The 14,714-nt window shown below is 49.5% G+C and overlaps 1 protein-coding gene across 3 annotated transcripts in view; it reads left to right on the top strand.

Annotated features, from left to right (window-relative positions):
- Positions 1–14,714, top strand: part of SH3KBP1 (SH3 domain containing kinase binding protein 1) — a 305,428-nt gene that overhangs the window by 244,203 nt on the left and 46,511 nt on the right. For all 3 annotated transcript variants that reach the window (XM_040997748.1, XM_040997739.1, XM_040997757.1), the window contains 3 exons: positions 6,166–6,217; positions 10,119–10,199; positions 14,033–14,192. In XM_040997748.1, the coding sequence (XP_040853682.1) occupies positions 6,166–6,217; positions 10,119–10,199; positions 14,033–14,192 (293 nt within the window). The remainder of the gene's footprint in view (positions 1–6,165; positions 6,218–10,118; positions 10,200–14,032; positions 14,193–14,714) is intronic.

Genomic DNA, 14,714 nt, shown 5'->3' with positions numbered 1-14,714 from the left:
GAAACTCCCGTCCTAGCGACGGGAGGGGGTTTTGAGATAGAAAGGACCCTTACCCCCTGCCATAGTGGCAGGAGGAAAAGTAAAAAGAAGACCCTAGTGCTCTGCCATAGTGGCAGTGTAAGGCCGCGCGAAGTGAGGACAGCCTTACCGACTCTCGAGAAAGTGAGTCTCCCCAATGATCAACGAAGACAAGGCTTGATGCAAAAGCAGGAGGATTTATTCAGATGCCAGCGCACTGGGATGGAGGCCAGTTCCTCACGCAGGAGGGTGACACATCCGTACCAAGTCGCTACATCACCTGTCTTTTGTAGGCCAAAATCACTTACACAGCATTTTGAAAAATAGCTTATGAATAGGTACAAATAGAATCATAAAACAATAAAGTTAGGGGCTGTTTTTTTTTTCCTGACCATTACATCATAAGACTGCTGTTTCTTTTAGTTCTTTGTCACAATTTTCCTTGAGTTTGCTTCTTTTTCAGACCAAGTTTACTTTTCTCAGACCTTTGGAGCCTCCTCCAAGAAGTCAGGGACTTTTCGGCTCCTCACTATTTTACCTTGATTCCTGCTGAGATACTTATCTCAGGGCCACTGTTGAATTTTGTATCCTGAATCCCAATTGAACCTAATAATTTACCAAAGACATCCTATTCAGCTATTCTCAGCAAGTAAGTATGTTAATAGCATCCCTGTCCCTTGGAAGAAACATGTGCCCTGGTGAATCCAAGACATGGTGGGGGAATTCTCTTTTACTCGGGGACCCAGAATACCCTAACTGCCTACTACCCAGTCTAACTCCTCTCTCACAGCATCCTTTCAGAGAGTGCAGGGTGTATGAAGGCAGTCAGGAACCCCCTGTCCTCTGGTGGCTTGGTGCCAAGGCGTGCCTGCCTGCCTTCTGCTCTTCATTGCTGTCTCTGGTGTTAAAGAGGAGGAAAAGTACAGGGTGGAGAGGGGAGCTGGGCTTTTGTTGGGAGCCCCTGCCCAAATAAAGGGAGTCCTTCCACCTGGACTGTGGATCGGGGCATGAGAAGTCAGGAGATCACTCCCAGGGTGGGGTAGAGTGAAGGAATGAGCCAAGGGGCCGAATGCCAAAAGGCTGACCTCCCGGTGCACCATCACTCCTATTGATCCAGCCAAGTAGAGGGGCTCTAGGTGTAGGCCACTGGCCAGAGGCTAAGGGCAAGGAGCCAGAGCGAGTCCCTCCCAGGGGCGGGTGACACACAGAGGCTCCCCGGGGTCTCTTGCAGGCAGTTGCTTGAGGGCATGGAGGGCTATAGACATGGTTGTCGTGCAGAACACAGCCCCGGTGCACGCTGCACAGACTCAAGGGGAAGAGCCAAGCCAGGGCCCCATTTCTTTCTGGGTCTGATGGGGATGCCCTGGTCAGGAAATGCTCAAGTCTCCTCTTGAGCTTCACACACACGCTTCCAGGCAACTTAGCTGGGTGCATGCAGCAGCTCCCCAAGGTTCATCAGGCAAAGCCCAGCTGAGACTTGCTTGCACAATTTTACCTTCTTCTCACAGCAAAGTCCCCTGCCCTGCCATGGTTGGCATATAGTCTGTCTTCACCAAAATCCATCTTCAAGTGTCATCCCCAGTCTCCCAGTGATGAGGGGTGATAGGACTTCCCAAATTGGTTAGGTTCTGGGGGCATTGCCCGCAGGAATGGCCTCATGGATGAAGCGGGTTGGTTGTGTTGAGCTTGTGCTTGTTCTCCCAGCAATGGGCCCTTCTCCTGAGAGTGGATTGTTGAGGAGAGCCTGGCACTGCTCCCCCGTCTTTCACATGTGTGTTTTTTAACCTGTGTCCCGTTCCCTGTCCATTTTCCATCATGAGCCATCACCAGAAGCCAAGGAGATGCTAGCACAGTCTTGGGGGCTTCCAGAAGCATCAGGCAAAAGTCAGCTTTTTCTTTGTGAATTACCTCATTTCTGGTGCTCTCTTTATAGCAACAGAGAATGGAGTAAGCTAGCCCCTACAGGGCACCGAGCCTTCAGGCTACACTCCTCTGGCTGTTTTCAGCAAATCAAATCTCGGGGAGCAGAACTCTGAGGGCAGATTGGCTCAAGAGGCAAACATGGCACATCATGCTGCCTGCTAGGGAGAACAGGTATGCCAGCTGCCAGGCTCTTTGGCTTGGGACTGGCTGGCCCTGCCCAACAAAGGGGTAGAGGGAGATCTAAAACCCTTCAGCAGGTGGCAAAGCTTACCTTCTTGCCATCCTCGCTCTGTAACATTCAGGACTTTTCCCTCCTGCTAGCAGAATGGTGAAAAAAATCAAATCAAGCTAATCTGTCCTTTGAAGTGTGGTGTTTTCATCTCAGCCTGAGGCAGCAAGTCAACACGCAGGCAGATGGATGTGCGTACGCTGCGGCCTATGTGCCCTGCATACTTATGGCCATGGAAAGCATTTGACTTTCCCAGACTTGAGCAAGTGTGGGCTCAGTAATTTTCTTATTGACATTTTCAGGTTGCCTTGTTCAGTATGAGTCCCTGCAGTCTGAACATTGAGAGATGTGAAGTCTGGGTCCCCTCTTGCTGCCAGCCTTTGCCACAGCCCTTCTGGGGCCCGTTTTCTCAGCTGTGAAGGGGAAGCCTATGACCCGCACCACCTATGGCTCTAGCATCCAGTGATCTGTCTGTCTGCTGTGGTTACCTGACAGTGGAGCAGGACGACATCACCTGACTCGAGAGTGTTTTGCTTTCACTGTGTAGGTCAGGAATAAAGAGAATGAACAGGGCCCGGCGCGGTGGCGCAGTGGCGCAGTGGTTAAGGTCCTCGCCTTGCACGCCCGGGATCCCATATGGGCGCCGGTTCTAATCCCGGCGGCCCTGCTTCCCTTCCAGCTCCCTGCCTGTGGCCCGGGAAAGCAGTCGAGGACGGCCCAAAGCTTTGGGACCCTGCACCCGTGGGAGACCCGGAAGAGGCTCCTGGCTTTGGATTGGCATAGCATCGGCCGTTGCGCTCACTTGGGGAGTGAATCATCGGACGGAAGATCTTCCTCTCTGTCTCTCCTCTCTGTATATCCGCCTTTCCAATAAAAATAAAATAAATCTTTAAAAAAGAAAAGAGAATGAACAAAGAAATGCAGAACTTAAAGCATTTGCCTGAGTAGAGAGGAAGCGTCTTCCTGTGCACCTATAGGAGCTGGTTAATATCCTATTTGCTGGTCAGCTTGACAGGAGACCTTGACCTGCTGCCTGTCCTGGCACACGTTCAGTTCCGTCTCCGCTCTGCAGCCGTAGTTAGGCGTTTCGAAGAAAATCAATGGAATGATCTGGTGTGTTTATGTGAGAACAATGAACTCCCGTGATGAAATGTTTACCATTGCATTTTGTCAGAGTTTGCCCAGCCTGCCTTTACAGCAAAACCGTGCAAAGCAAGGACCTGTGGGAGGTGCTTTGGTGATCATTTAGGGGGCAGTCCAGATGGCCTGGAATTCTGGCCTTCGTTTGTGCTTTGAACTATCTTATTTGGAAATGTGGCATCTCTTCTCTTCCGGGGAGAGGAGGGTCAATTTGATGGAATCAGAGAAAGTGAAGTCCATCAAGGCAGGGGGAGGGAAAAATAGCCTGCAAACCCACTCAGCTAGCAAGCAAAGGCGCCGCCTGGCTGGTGCCAGTCACGCGTGGTGGATGTAAGACCAACAGCTCCCAAATGGCACTGCTTCCTTTCAAAGGGAGGCTTCAGCACAGACACACCTCTGCCTCCTGCGCAGCTGCCTGCACACACACCTTGCATACACTGCCTATTAACTCAGCATCTCCCCTCCCCCGCCTTCCCCACCCACCCGCCGCGTCACAGGCCAGATGGGACACAGTACTAAGGGAGATTTTCTTTGCCAAGCGATCTTGGAAAACATGACTTTGACTTGTGTTCAAATTTGGTTTGAGGCCAGGTTGCGGAGGTAATGGCCTCATGCGAAATTGGTTATAGAAAGTTTGGAAGCGGGAAGGGAGCAAGGCCGCTGTCCATGGGTAAGGTATTGTTGCGGCTTGGCTGGGAAGGATTAGCCACGGGGTGTTGGCAATTTCGTGACTAAGAAGTTGCTGTGATCCCGAGCTAAAGCAAGGTTAATTGGCAGAGTTTCACTGATAACTTCATTAGATAAACATGCATCTGTCCCCGCCTGATTTGCACAGAAACAGAGAGGACAAAAAGGGCAGGCCCTGGAAGGGGCCGGCAGGAAGGGAAGCAGCCCTAGAGGCACCTGCTGGAGGGCCCGTGTGGCCAGGGAGCTGGCCCTCAGGGCTGCCTGCTTGCTTTCCTATAGGGAAGTTTGTATTCACATCAACAGTGTAGGAAAACATTACAAAGGAGATGCGTGCATTGGCACCCTTAATCCTGCTAGTCAGAAATCACTACTTTAAATATCTTTGGTTCAGTCTTTTTCTATAAGTGTTGTAGCAAAGTTGAGCTCATCCTGTAGTTGTAATTTGAGCTCCATTTTTGTTTTTTTCCCCAGCATTGGCATAATTCAGTTCTCTGCTTTCGTAAGCTCCATGCATGTGGTTGAAGTTAGTGGCTGCGGGTTGGTTTGTCTTCTGGCTGTTCTTGGCAGCTTGGACTCTTTGTGGGCTTGAGGGCATGTATTGCATCAGACAGCCGTGAGCTTGACTCCTGGCCCACCCTCTTGCCTGTGTAACAGCCCTGTGGCCTTGGGAAATGACTGCATCCTTGGAAGTCTCAATGATTTCACCTGTCAAATGGGCTTTAGAGTGTCACAGCCTCATAGATGTGCCATAAGGGTTAGATCAATCATTGCTTACTGCCTCCTGATTGTTAAGTACCTTTCCCAGAGAGATAACGCTAAATACCACTTAGAAAAGTCCAGCTAGGTGAGGTGGCCTGCCCAGTGTCCATGGTTCACAATCGAAAGAGCCAGCATTTGTCAGAGTCCGGAAGCTCGCCGCTCATCTATCATGCTTTGCTGCGTACTCAAAGTAATTTGACTGAGTCCCCCAGCGCATACAAACTGGAGCAGAAATACTACCTCCCCCAAAGCCTGCTGCTAGGATGCCCCCTGAGGGGGTTCCTCACAGTCTCACAGTCTCTGCATTTTACTTAAACCGTTTCTTCCCAGGCCCCCCCCACCCCCCCACCCTCCCTCCCACCCCCCCACCCCCTTCCCCCGTTCCCATCAGGTGTGGTGGGCCAGTCCATGCCGGGCAAGTGCGTTTGCGGGTCCTTGATGTAGCAGCGGGTCTTCAGAGAGCAGAAGAGACCCTGTGGGACTTTTGACAGTCACGTGCCTTATGATGTGCAACGTGGACCACATGCTGCAGCCCTCCCGATCCACACATTGGCTTTAATGATCTGGACATCGAGAGAATTCTCTCTTCTGCTCCCCATCCTCCCCACCCCACCATGTCCTTAGCATCGCTGTCCACGCATGCAGTCCTGGCTGCGTTCCACAGGCACTGAATTGCAAGTCCGACCTGAGCTCTCCCTCCTACAGTCAACCCAGGCGACATCCCTGGATCCAGTTCAGGGATGAATGCCATTGATTGCATTGCTGCCTCTGTCATCCACGGAGTGACTGTGACAGAGAAAAACAAAGTAGCTGATATGCGAACACATCCCTCCCTTCCAGTTGATCACGTATGACAGGGTACAACTGGTTCATGGTGCTGAGGGGCGGGGCGGGGAGGATGGCCTTGCCAGTGGCCTAGTGGCCTGAGTGTTAGAAAGAGCCTGAAGGCTTGGCCGCTGACCTGGCTGCAGTGGGTCCTCTGCCTGCATTCTGTCGGAGGTCCCACCTCCAGAGCAGATCCGATTTTGGATCTTCTCTTCGAATCCCTTGGTTATTCAGCAGATTGAATCTGAATTGCAAATGTGGCTCCAGTGTGGGTGGACCATTGTACTGCCTAGTTTCAGGCCATTTTTTGCTGAGCGTGCTTTTACAGAAGGCTGTTACGGATTTAGAAAGGGGGACTGGCGTTGCATTTGTCAGTTGGAGTTTTGTTTGGCTGACTGAATTTTATTTTAGGTTTGTCTGAAGGTGCCAAAGCCTGATGTCCCTGGAGAGAGCGTTGCTCAACTGAAGGGGGCGGGGGAGGGGAAGGTTCTCTAAATTGTCCAAAATGCACATAGAATCAGTGGTTCTTGCGTGAGGCCGGGCTAGCCAACAGTCTCATGTGGCATATTTGATTACTTTTTCAGAGACCCAAGAAGCCGCCTCCTCCATCCGCTCCTGTCATCAAACCAGGGGCAGGTAAGGGACTCCGTCTCACCAGGTCACACACAGGTGCCGCCTTTCACCTGTGCTCACATGCTGCTAGGCGGAGCTCAGCATCCCTTGATTCAAATGCCGCTCACTGCCACGTGCAGAAATCACAGCCTGTGCTTCGGATGGAAGTTTTAAATATCCAGCTGTCTTTCCTAAAAGAAACCTACCATTCAGTTCTGTTCTCGGTCTAGCACATAAAAACAGGCCTCCCACAGAGAAAGGTCAGAAAGAACTTTCCTGTTAGCCAGTCTGGGTTCTGTTTTCATCAGGTGCCTTGAGGCTAGGAGACTCAGATTGTCCTGCTATGGCAGTGCCTGAGCTGCAGTCGGCCTGGCCAGGACGCCTTCCCATGGGCCATTACGGCATGAGACATATACAGCGTCGCTGGCTTTGCCATGTCGCTCTTGTATGATTAACCGGAATTTGCGCTGCCTTGCCTAGGCCCTAACAAAAGGCTGTTTGCGAGTGCTGGGCGCGCCTCTTGGGGATGCCTGTTAAGCCCAGCAGAGCTCAGGTTCCTATCATTCAGATACTAAACTTGAGTCATATAGGGGAAATGGGAGTTGTTGGACATGGGATAACTCACTGCGTGCTGGCCTCTCATGTAGAAAGATGACAATTCACATTTCCAACAGTACTCCTGGTTTGAATTGTTAATTTCATGGGGGAAGTTCCTCCCTGGATAGCTGGCTAAGTGGCACTAAAAACACATAACACACACCAAAATAAAACAAAACAAAACAAAAAACTGAAACAGAAGGAGAGTAAATATAAATATGTTTTTAGTTCTATGTATTAAATTTCCAGAATAGTTTATTCATAGATTTATTGACGTTTCTGGGCCCAGCATTGTAGCATAGCCAGTAATGCTGCTGCCTGCGATGCTAGCATCCTATGTGGGCACCTGCTCCTCTTTTGGCTGCTTTATTGCTGACCTAGCTTCCTGTTAATGACCTGGAAAAAGCAGCAGAATATTCCCATGTGCCTGGGCGGCTGCCATCCATGTGGAAGACCCGGATGAAGCTCCTGGCTTCATTCTGGCCCAGCACTGGCTGTTACAGCCATCTGAGAAGTAACAGGCAGATGATGGATGCTATTCCTTTCTCTCTCTCTCTCTCTCTCTATATATATATATATTCCTTTCTCTCCCTCTCTCCCTCCCTCCCTCACTCCAACTCTGGCTTTCAAAATGAATGGATAAAATTTTCATAAAAAACAAATTGTAAGTTCCTTTGGTCTACCAAGTTGGGAGGTGGGGGTGGATTGGACCCTAAATTCCTTTCCCCACATCCTTTGGCATATTTGAGAATTACAAAGATTGAGCCCTGAAATGAGATGTTAATTACATCTCCTGTTTCACCCCCAGCCTTCTTTGTGTTGAACAGTTTCATTTTGCCACCTAGTGGTTCTGCTCCTATAAATATTTTATAGTCCTGGAACTGAAGCAAGCTGTTTATTTGCTTTTCACTGTGGATTGCCCCAGAGGCCCTGCTAACCAATTCCGGACCATGAAGTTGAGTCCAGTGGTGCAAGGCTCAGGCAGTCCAGACTCTGCAGTAGCTTGCCATGCTTGCTGTGTATCTAGAAATGATGCTTAACTTCCTCATTGTTATTGGGAAACCACATTGTAACATGCTAGACACATTCTTTATCCTTTTCAAACAATTTTACTGACATTGTCTGTCCCCATGGGGCAAAATTAGGTGACACTTCATCTTTGCAGATGACTGCTACAACTCATTTTGTTCTACAGAATGATTTTGGCAATGAATTTGTGATGGGGAGGTAAGCATGCATATTTTCCTCATCATCAGCTTTCCTTGAACTTGATTATTTGACCAAAAAATCATATATAGACTTGACAGAAGTTAGACATGGCATTTAGTATGTGTCGAGTTTTTAAGACCTAGGTGGATTATGTGTTCAGTGGTTTTTTTTTTCTTTTCTTTTTTTTTTAAAGATTTATTTTTATTATTTTTTTATTGGAAAGGCAGATATACAGAGAGGAGAGACAGAGAGGAAGATCTTCCATCCAATGATTCACTCCCCAAGTGAGCGCAACGGCCGATGCTATGCCGATCTGAAGCCAGGAGCCTCTTTCGGGTCTCCCACGCGGGTGCAGGGTCCCAAAGCCTTGGGCCGTCCTCGACTGCTCTCCCAGGCCACAAGCAGGGAGCTGGAAGGGAAGCGGGGCCACTGGGATAGAACTGGCGCTCATATGGGATCCCGGGCGTGCAAGGCGAGGACCTTAACCACTGCGCCACCGCACCACCGCGCCACCGCACCGGGCCCTCAGTGGGTTTTTTAAAAAATTATTTTAGGAGCTAGTACTGTGGCTCAACAGCCTATTCACCCGTCTGTGACCAGCAGCATCCCATGGGGCACTGGTTTGTGTCCCGACTGCTCCACTTCCCATCCAGCTCCCTACTTAGGGCCTAGGAAGGCAGTGGAGGATGGCTCAAGTTCTTGGGTTCCTGCACCCCTGTGGGAGACCCAGAAGAAATTCTTAACTTCTGGCTTCTGATCAGCTCAGCTCCAGCCATTGTGGCCATTTGATGGGGCAAACCAGCACATGGAAGATCTCTCTCTCTCTCTCTCTTTTTCTTCCCTCTGTAAATCTGCCTTTCAAATAAAAATAAATGAGTCTTTAAGAAGTTCCTGTTGGCTATGAGCCTGTGTAATTGAGATTTTCAGACCAGGTGCACTCGCCTTTGGAATTGGCCATGTAGAATTTGTGAAGCGCGCAGCCAAATTGACCCGCAGCAGGAGCACTTCGGGTTGGCTTGTCCTTTGATGTTTTCCAACTGCTCTTACATGCCTGAGGCCACTGGCAGTAGGGGGATGCCAGGTAAGGAAGCAGCTGCAGGCCACATGTGGAAAGAAGAAATGCCTAGCGGAAGCCTTGGAAAGATGTAAAATTTGAGGGGTTCGCTTGTAGACAGAAGGGATCTCAGAGGACCCAACATAGCTTCTCTGTGCATTCTACAACTAGCAGTCATTTTCCAGTTATATTGTGACATTGTCAACCACCCTAGATTTAGTGGTATAACACAACCACGGGCTCATGGGCTCTCTGCTTCAAGGATATAACCCGGGCAGGGCCAGGATGGCTTATCTTGGTTCCATCATGTCTGGGATTTGGTTGGGAACACTGGATAGGCTGGTAGCTCCATCTTGAAGAGAGCTGTTTCCTCCATGTGTCTGCTTTCCTTCGGCAAGAGTGGCTGGAGGACTGGGCCCCTGGACCTGTATGTGCCACAATCTACAAATGGCCTGTCCAAGCTGGGTGACTGCTTATGTGGACCTTCAGTGTCCAAGCAAATAAAGCACAACCATCATGGCCTTTTATGACTTGGCCTCAGAAATGACATGGCAGCACATTGGCCAGGTCAAAGTGGTCAAAAGACCTGCCTACCTTCTGGCCAGGGGATCTCAACCTCACCCCTATACAGGAGAACATGAACCCGTTCCAGATCATGTGTTAAAACTGCTAGCAAATGGAATCCACGTCACTGCGAGTCCTTTTTGTGGAGCACAGTATTTAGTGCCCCCTTATTTCTGCATTTTGAGGGTTGACTTATTTGTTTATGTGTTCCCTCATTCCCACCAAGTGATTTATTTTAATCTTAAAGGAGCTCAAGTTTGAATGTCAGAAGGTACCAGTAATTTTCTTATCCATTAAGAATTAGAGAAAGGAAAACTTAGTGATGTTGGTCAGAAAGACCTTTCTGTTCAGTCTCTAAGCAATTCGAACTTGCTAGGCAACTCGGGGAAAACAAATTATTGACTTTGCTATTCCTGGGAAATACTTAAGTGCTGGCATGTGCATGCTACAATGAACAAATGGAGAAAACATTTTCTGCTACTGTTATCCTTTGCCTTCTAGGTACCACTGAGAGAAAACATGAAATTAAAAAGATTCCTCCTGAAAGACCAGAAACACTTCCAAACAGAACAGAAGACAAAGGTATGAACTCAATTCCTCATTGGCACTTTCAGAGCAGCGAGAGCCAGAGCAAGTCTGTCACAGGCCTGCTCCTGACTACCCAGACAATTTGCCTTTTTTTTTGAAATATGGTGATTATGGTTTAGTTTTAATTGCTTTTAAATGTCTCATTTCTAAGGGAATTAGGGAGTGTTCTGTGCCACTTTGTAGGGCTAGAATTGCTCATCAAGTGAAAATAACCAGCTCCCTTGGCACATTGAAGCTTTGCACCCTGCTTAGACCTGGAAGTCAGGATGCCATCCCTGTTTTCCAGAGGGCCACGTGCCCACACCTAGGCTGCCCCCGCCCCACTTTTGGTGGAGGAAAAAAAGCTGTCTCTTTAGGTTGTTGCTCACCCTGTGACCCTGGGTGACGTCAGGAGTGCACATCCTTGCTCAACAGTGCTTGGGAGGGGAGCACAGCGGGGCAAAATTAGGAGAAACAGCTTGATGCTCAGAGTCCCCCGCAGGTGATCAGCATTACAGGGAGGCAGGTGCCGTGCGGTGAGGTTTGCAGGTGTGTTTCAGTCCTAGCTGTCCAGTGTCTCTGCAGAAGCAATCCGCAGGCTGTGGGAGGATTTGTGCCTGAGGTTTGGCTGATCCCACATTTCTCTGGGAAACGTGCTCTGTTGCGATTATGAACAGGAGATGGGGAAATTCCATTTTTAAAAGCAGCTATTTTGAAGTCACAAGAGAAATGCTGAATTAATGAGTGTAATTATTTGGAGGTGCTCCTTGATGGCCTCATGAAATTCTATTGTGAAATTTAATATTTCTTCCCAGCCTGCCAGATGTTTTGCCAACACTGCGAGCTCTTAGGAAGCTGTACCTCTTTGATTCACAGCCAACAGCTGGCACTCAAGTGGCAGGAGCTCACTGGGAAGGCCAGGTCTATACCACAGATCAGTGAACCGAGTAGCCTTTTGGCCGCCGTCTGAACAGCAGCTTGAGGCAGTGTGCTGTGAAATCATGGCGCCTCACCGCCTGTCCTTGTGAAGGGAACAGAGCTGATTCCTGGGCAATAGCGAGCTCTGTGATGCTGTCATTTCCTGCACCTGTGCGCACGGACTTAGCATGAGCTTGGCTTGTGTGGCAAAGTGGTCATGAACCTTTAATTCCTGCCTCTCCAGGCTGTAGGCAGTAGAGAAGCTGGCAAAACAGTCTTGCCTTGACATTTTGCCCCTGTTAGCACATCCACATGTGTGCATGCGCATGCACATTCTCTCTCTCTCTCTCTCTCTCTCTCTCTCTCTCTCTCTCACACACACACACACACACACACACACACACACACACACAGATTCTTTCTGCGGGCTGGAGGGTGAGTGTCCATCTCTGTCCTGCTGCCAGCAGAAGTCTCCTCTGTGAAAGAGGGCTGTGTGCAATAATGTCTGCCCAATACCTGGTGGAGCTTCACAAAAGTAATTCTTTCAAAGAGATCTTTTCTATCCACTGGTTCAATCCCTGAATGCCTGCAACCGCCAGCACTGGATCGGGCTATTATCAGGAACACAGCTCTCAGTCCAGGTCTCCTCTGTGAGTGGACCAGCTAGTAAGGCTGTCTAGCACCTGTTGCTGCACAGGTGCGCATCAGCAGGAAGCTGGAACTGGAAGCAGAGCAAGAACTCAAACCCTGACCCTCCAGTGGGAGTGGAGTATCCCAAGTTGTATCTTAATGGCTTTGTCAAATTCTTGCCCCTCCATAGGCCTTTAAGAGCTTGTGTCATTCAGCCTGAGCATATAAACAAAATGTGTTTGTGTTTGCCAGTAAAAGGTACTCTAATAGTCATCTTAGAGGACCTGCTTGTGCTCTAGTGGGCAGCACTCTAAAGCTCTGCATGTATCAAGAACACGGATGGATGCGTTCTATGGCATGCAAGGGGCAAGGTCATTTGGGAACATAACTTGAAGGGGTCATGACACACTGCACAGTTTAAACTAATTTCATTTATCAAGTGATATACATAGAGAAGAGCAGAAAGAGTGAAAATTCCTCTCCCTATTGTTTTTTAATATTTATTTTATTTTTATTGGAAAGTCAGATACACAGTGAGGAGGAGAGACAGAGAGGAAGATCTTCCATCTGTTCATTCACTCCCCAAGTGAGCGCAACGGCTGGAGCTACATGATCTGAAGCCAGGAGCCTCTTTCAGGTCTCCCACACGGGTGCAGGGTCCCAAGGCTTTGGGCTGTCTTTGATTGCTTTCTCAGGCCACAGGCAGGGAGCTGGATGGGAAGTGGGGCTGCCGGGATTAGAACCAGCGTCCATATGGGATCCCAGAGCATGCAAGGCGAGGACTTCAGCCACTAGGCTACTGCGCTGGGCCCTACACTGCACCGTTTAGCCAACAAATCTGGCTTCAATTGCATTCTGAAAGATTTTACCAAAAAAAAAAAGCCTTGGAAATCTAATGAGGGGCTTCAAAGTCATTACGGAAAGTAGAATTAAAATATGGGCCTGACACAATGGCTCAATTAGCTAATCCTCACCTTGCAAGCGCTGGGATCCCATATTTGTACTGGTTCATGTCCCAGCTGCTCCACTTCCCATCCAGCTCCCTGCCTGTGGCCTGGGAAAGCAGTCAGAGATGGCCCAAAGCCTTGGGACCCTGCATTCACGTGGGAGACCTGGAAGAGCTCCTGGCTTCAGATTGGCTCAGCTCCGGCTGTTGTAGCTACTTGGGGAGTGAGATAGCAGATGGAAGATCTTCCTATCTCTTCATTCTGTAAATCTGATCTGCCTTTCCAATAAAAATACATAAATCTTGTTTTTTTTTTTTAATTAAAAGGTAATGGAAATTGGCCATGAAGCTTTTGAAACCATTTTTATGCTTAGCAGCCTGTGTCCTGAGAGTTCCTCATGTGCAGGCTCAGCCAACTACACATTGAAATACTTGGGGAAAAAACTGCACCTGTCCTGAACATGTTCAGACGTGCGCTTGTCATTGTTATCTCAACAATCGAGTGTAACACCTGTTGGAATAGTGTTTAAGTCATCTAGCAATATGGGAGGATATGGAACTGCTATGGTAATTTTTATAAGGGACTTGGCTCTTCATGGATTTTGCTGTCCTCAGGGGACCCTCAGCCAGTCCCCTGCAGATACCAAGGGATGACTTTGCCTATGAATTCCAAGGTCACCTTTCTCATTCAGACTGTGCACAAGAATGCGAGACTAAGCATTCCTGGAAACATGCCGTCTTTTATTGGCATATGCCTCTTGTCTGTCTGTCTGTCTCTCTCTCTCTTTAAATTTCTATTTTAATGCTTATGGCCTTTACAGAGGCTATTCCTGAGGTGTCAGGCCTTTTTGTCACTCCTTGCCCCAGGGTTTGCCAACCCCAGATGGCATCTGCTGAGCATGTGCCAGCCGGCCGTGACCAGGCCTGGCCCTGTCCTCAGGCACTGGCGGCTCCTGCCATTGCTGAGCATGCAAATGCCCAGAGAGAGTGCAGGCAGAGCTCTTTGCCTTTGAGGCTTGCTCTAGGGGTTGAGAAGAGAAAATCGTGGTGTCATGGCTCAGCTGGGCTTTGATGAATGTATAGGAGTCTGCAGAGGAGGGCAGCAGCTGGAGGAGCACTGCAGGTAGAGAAGGAAACGGGGCGCAGCGAAGGAAACAGGGAGCTGTGACTCCATGGGGCTCCAGGTTGGTGAGGAGTAAGTAATGCTCTTTGTCTTCTAATCCCACCATCAGGAATGGCATGGTTTTGTTGTTTGTTTTTTAAGTAAGAAATAAACCTTCTATGTCTAAGTGCTCTCACTTACACTTGATCTGTCTGGGTTTTTTTTTGTGCTTTGCTCAACAATGACTTAAAGAAAGACCAGAGAGAGAACCAAAACTGGACCTCCAGAAGCCCTCTGTCCCTGCCATCCCACCGAAGAAGCCTCGGCCGCCCAAGACCAGTTCTCTGAGCAGACCTGGCGCGCTGCCCCCGAGGAGGCCCGAGCGACCACTGGGCCCATTGACACACACAAGGTACTCCCTGCTCATGGGGCTGGGGGTGGCCATGGAGTGGGCCCAGGACCTCAGGAGCCAGGCAGAGGGGAGAAGGTGGCAAGGGAACCAAGTTCTTCCCACCAGCCAAGTTGTCTATCCACAGTAGAAGCGAGAGCAAGGATGGGGCCACAGGGCAGGAGCGTTGCCCATCAGCAGGTGAGGGTCAGGTTTCAGCACATAGGCCCTGCCACACAGCAGGCTTTCTGCTAGGCTAATCTGGAGCCCGGCCAGCTGCCGTGCACATGGGAAATGCGGTACACATGGGAAATGCACATGCAGCTGTCTTGCCTGGATGTCTTGTGGCCGTCGCTGTGCACACGTCACTGGGAGCTGTGTCCATGTGAGCTCAGCACTGCTCTGTTCTCTTCCCACATTCCAGACTCCTTGCTTTTTGCCCTTCAGTCTGCTGTGCAGCCCAGCAGCCCACGTGGCAGAGATCCCCGTGAGCTCCAAGACCCTCAGAGGCTGCCAGGGACCGGCTTTCTCAAGGCCCATGTTCTG

This window comes from Ochotona curzoniae, unplaced genomic scaffold (assembly GCF_017591425.1).
Source record: "Ochotona curzoniae isolate NIBS_2020 unplaced genomic scaffold, NIBS_Ocur_1.0 contig_1274, whole genome shotgun sequence".
Classification (NCBI taxonomy): Eukaryota; Metazoa; Chordata; class Mammalia; order Lagomorpha; family Ochotonidae; genus Ochotona; species Ochotona curzoniae.
Note: the sequence above shows the minus strand (reverse complement) of the source record. Positions and strands in the feature narration are given on the sequence as shown.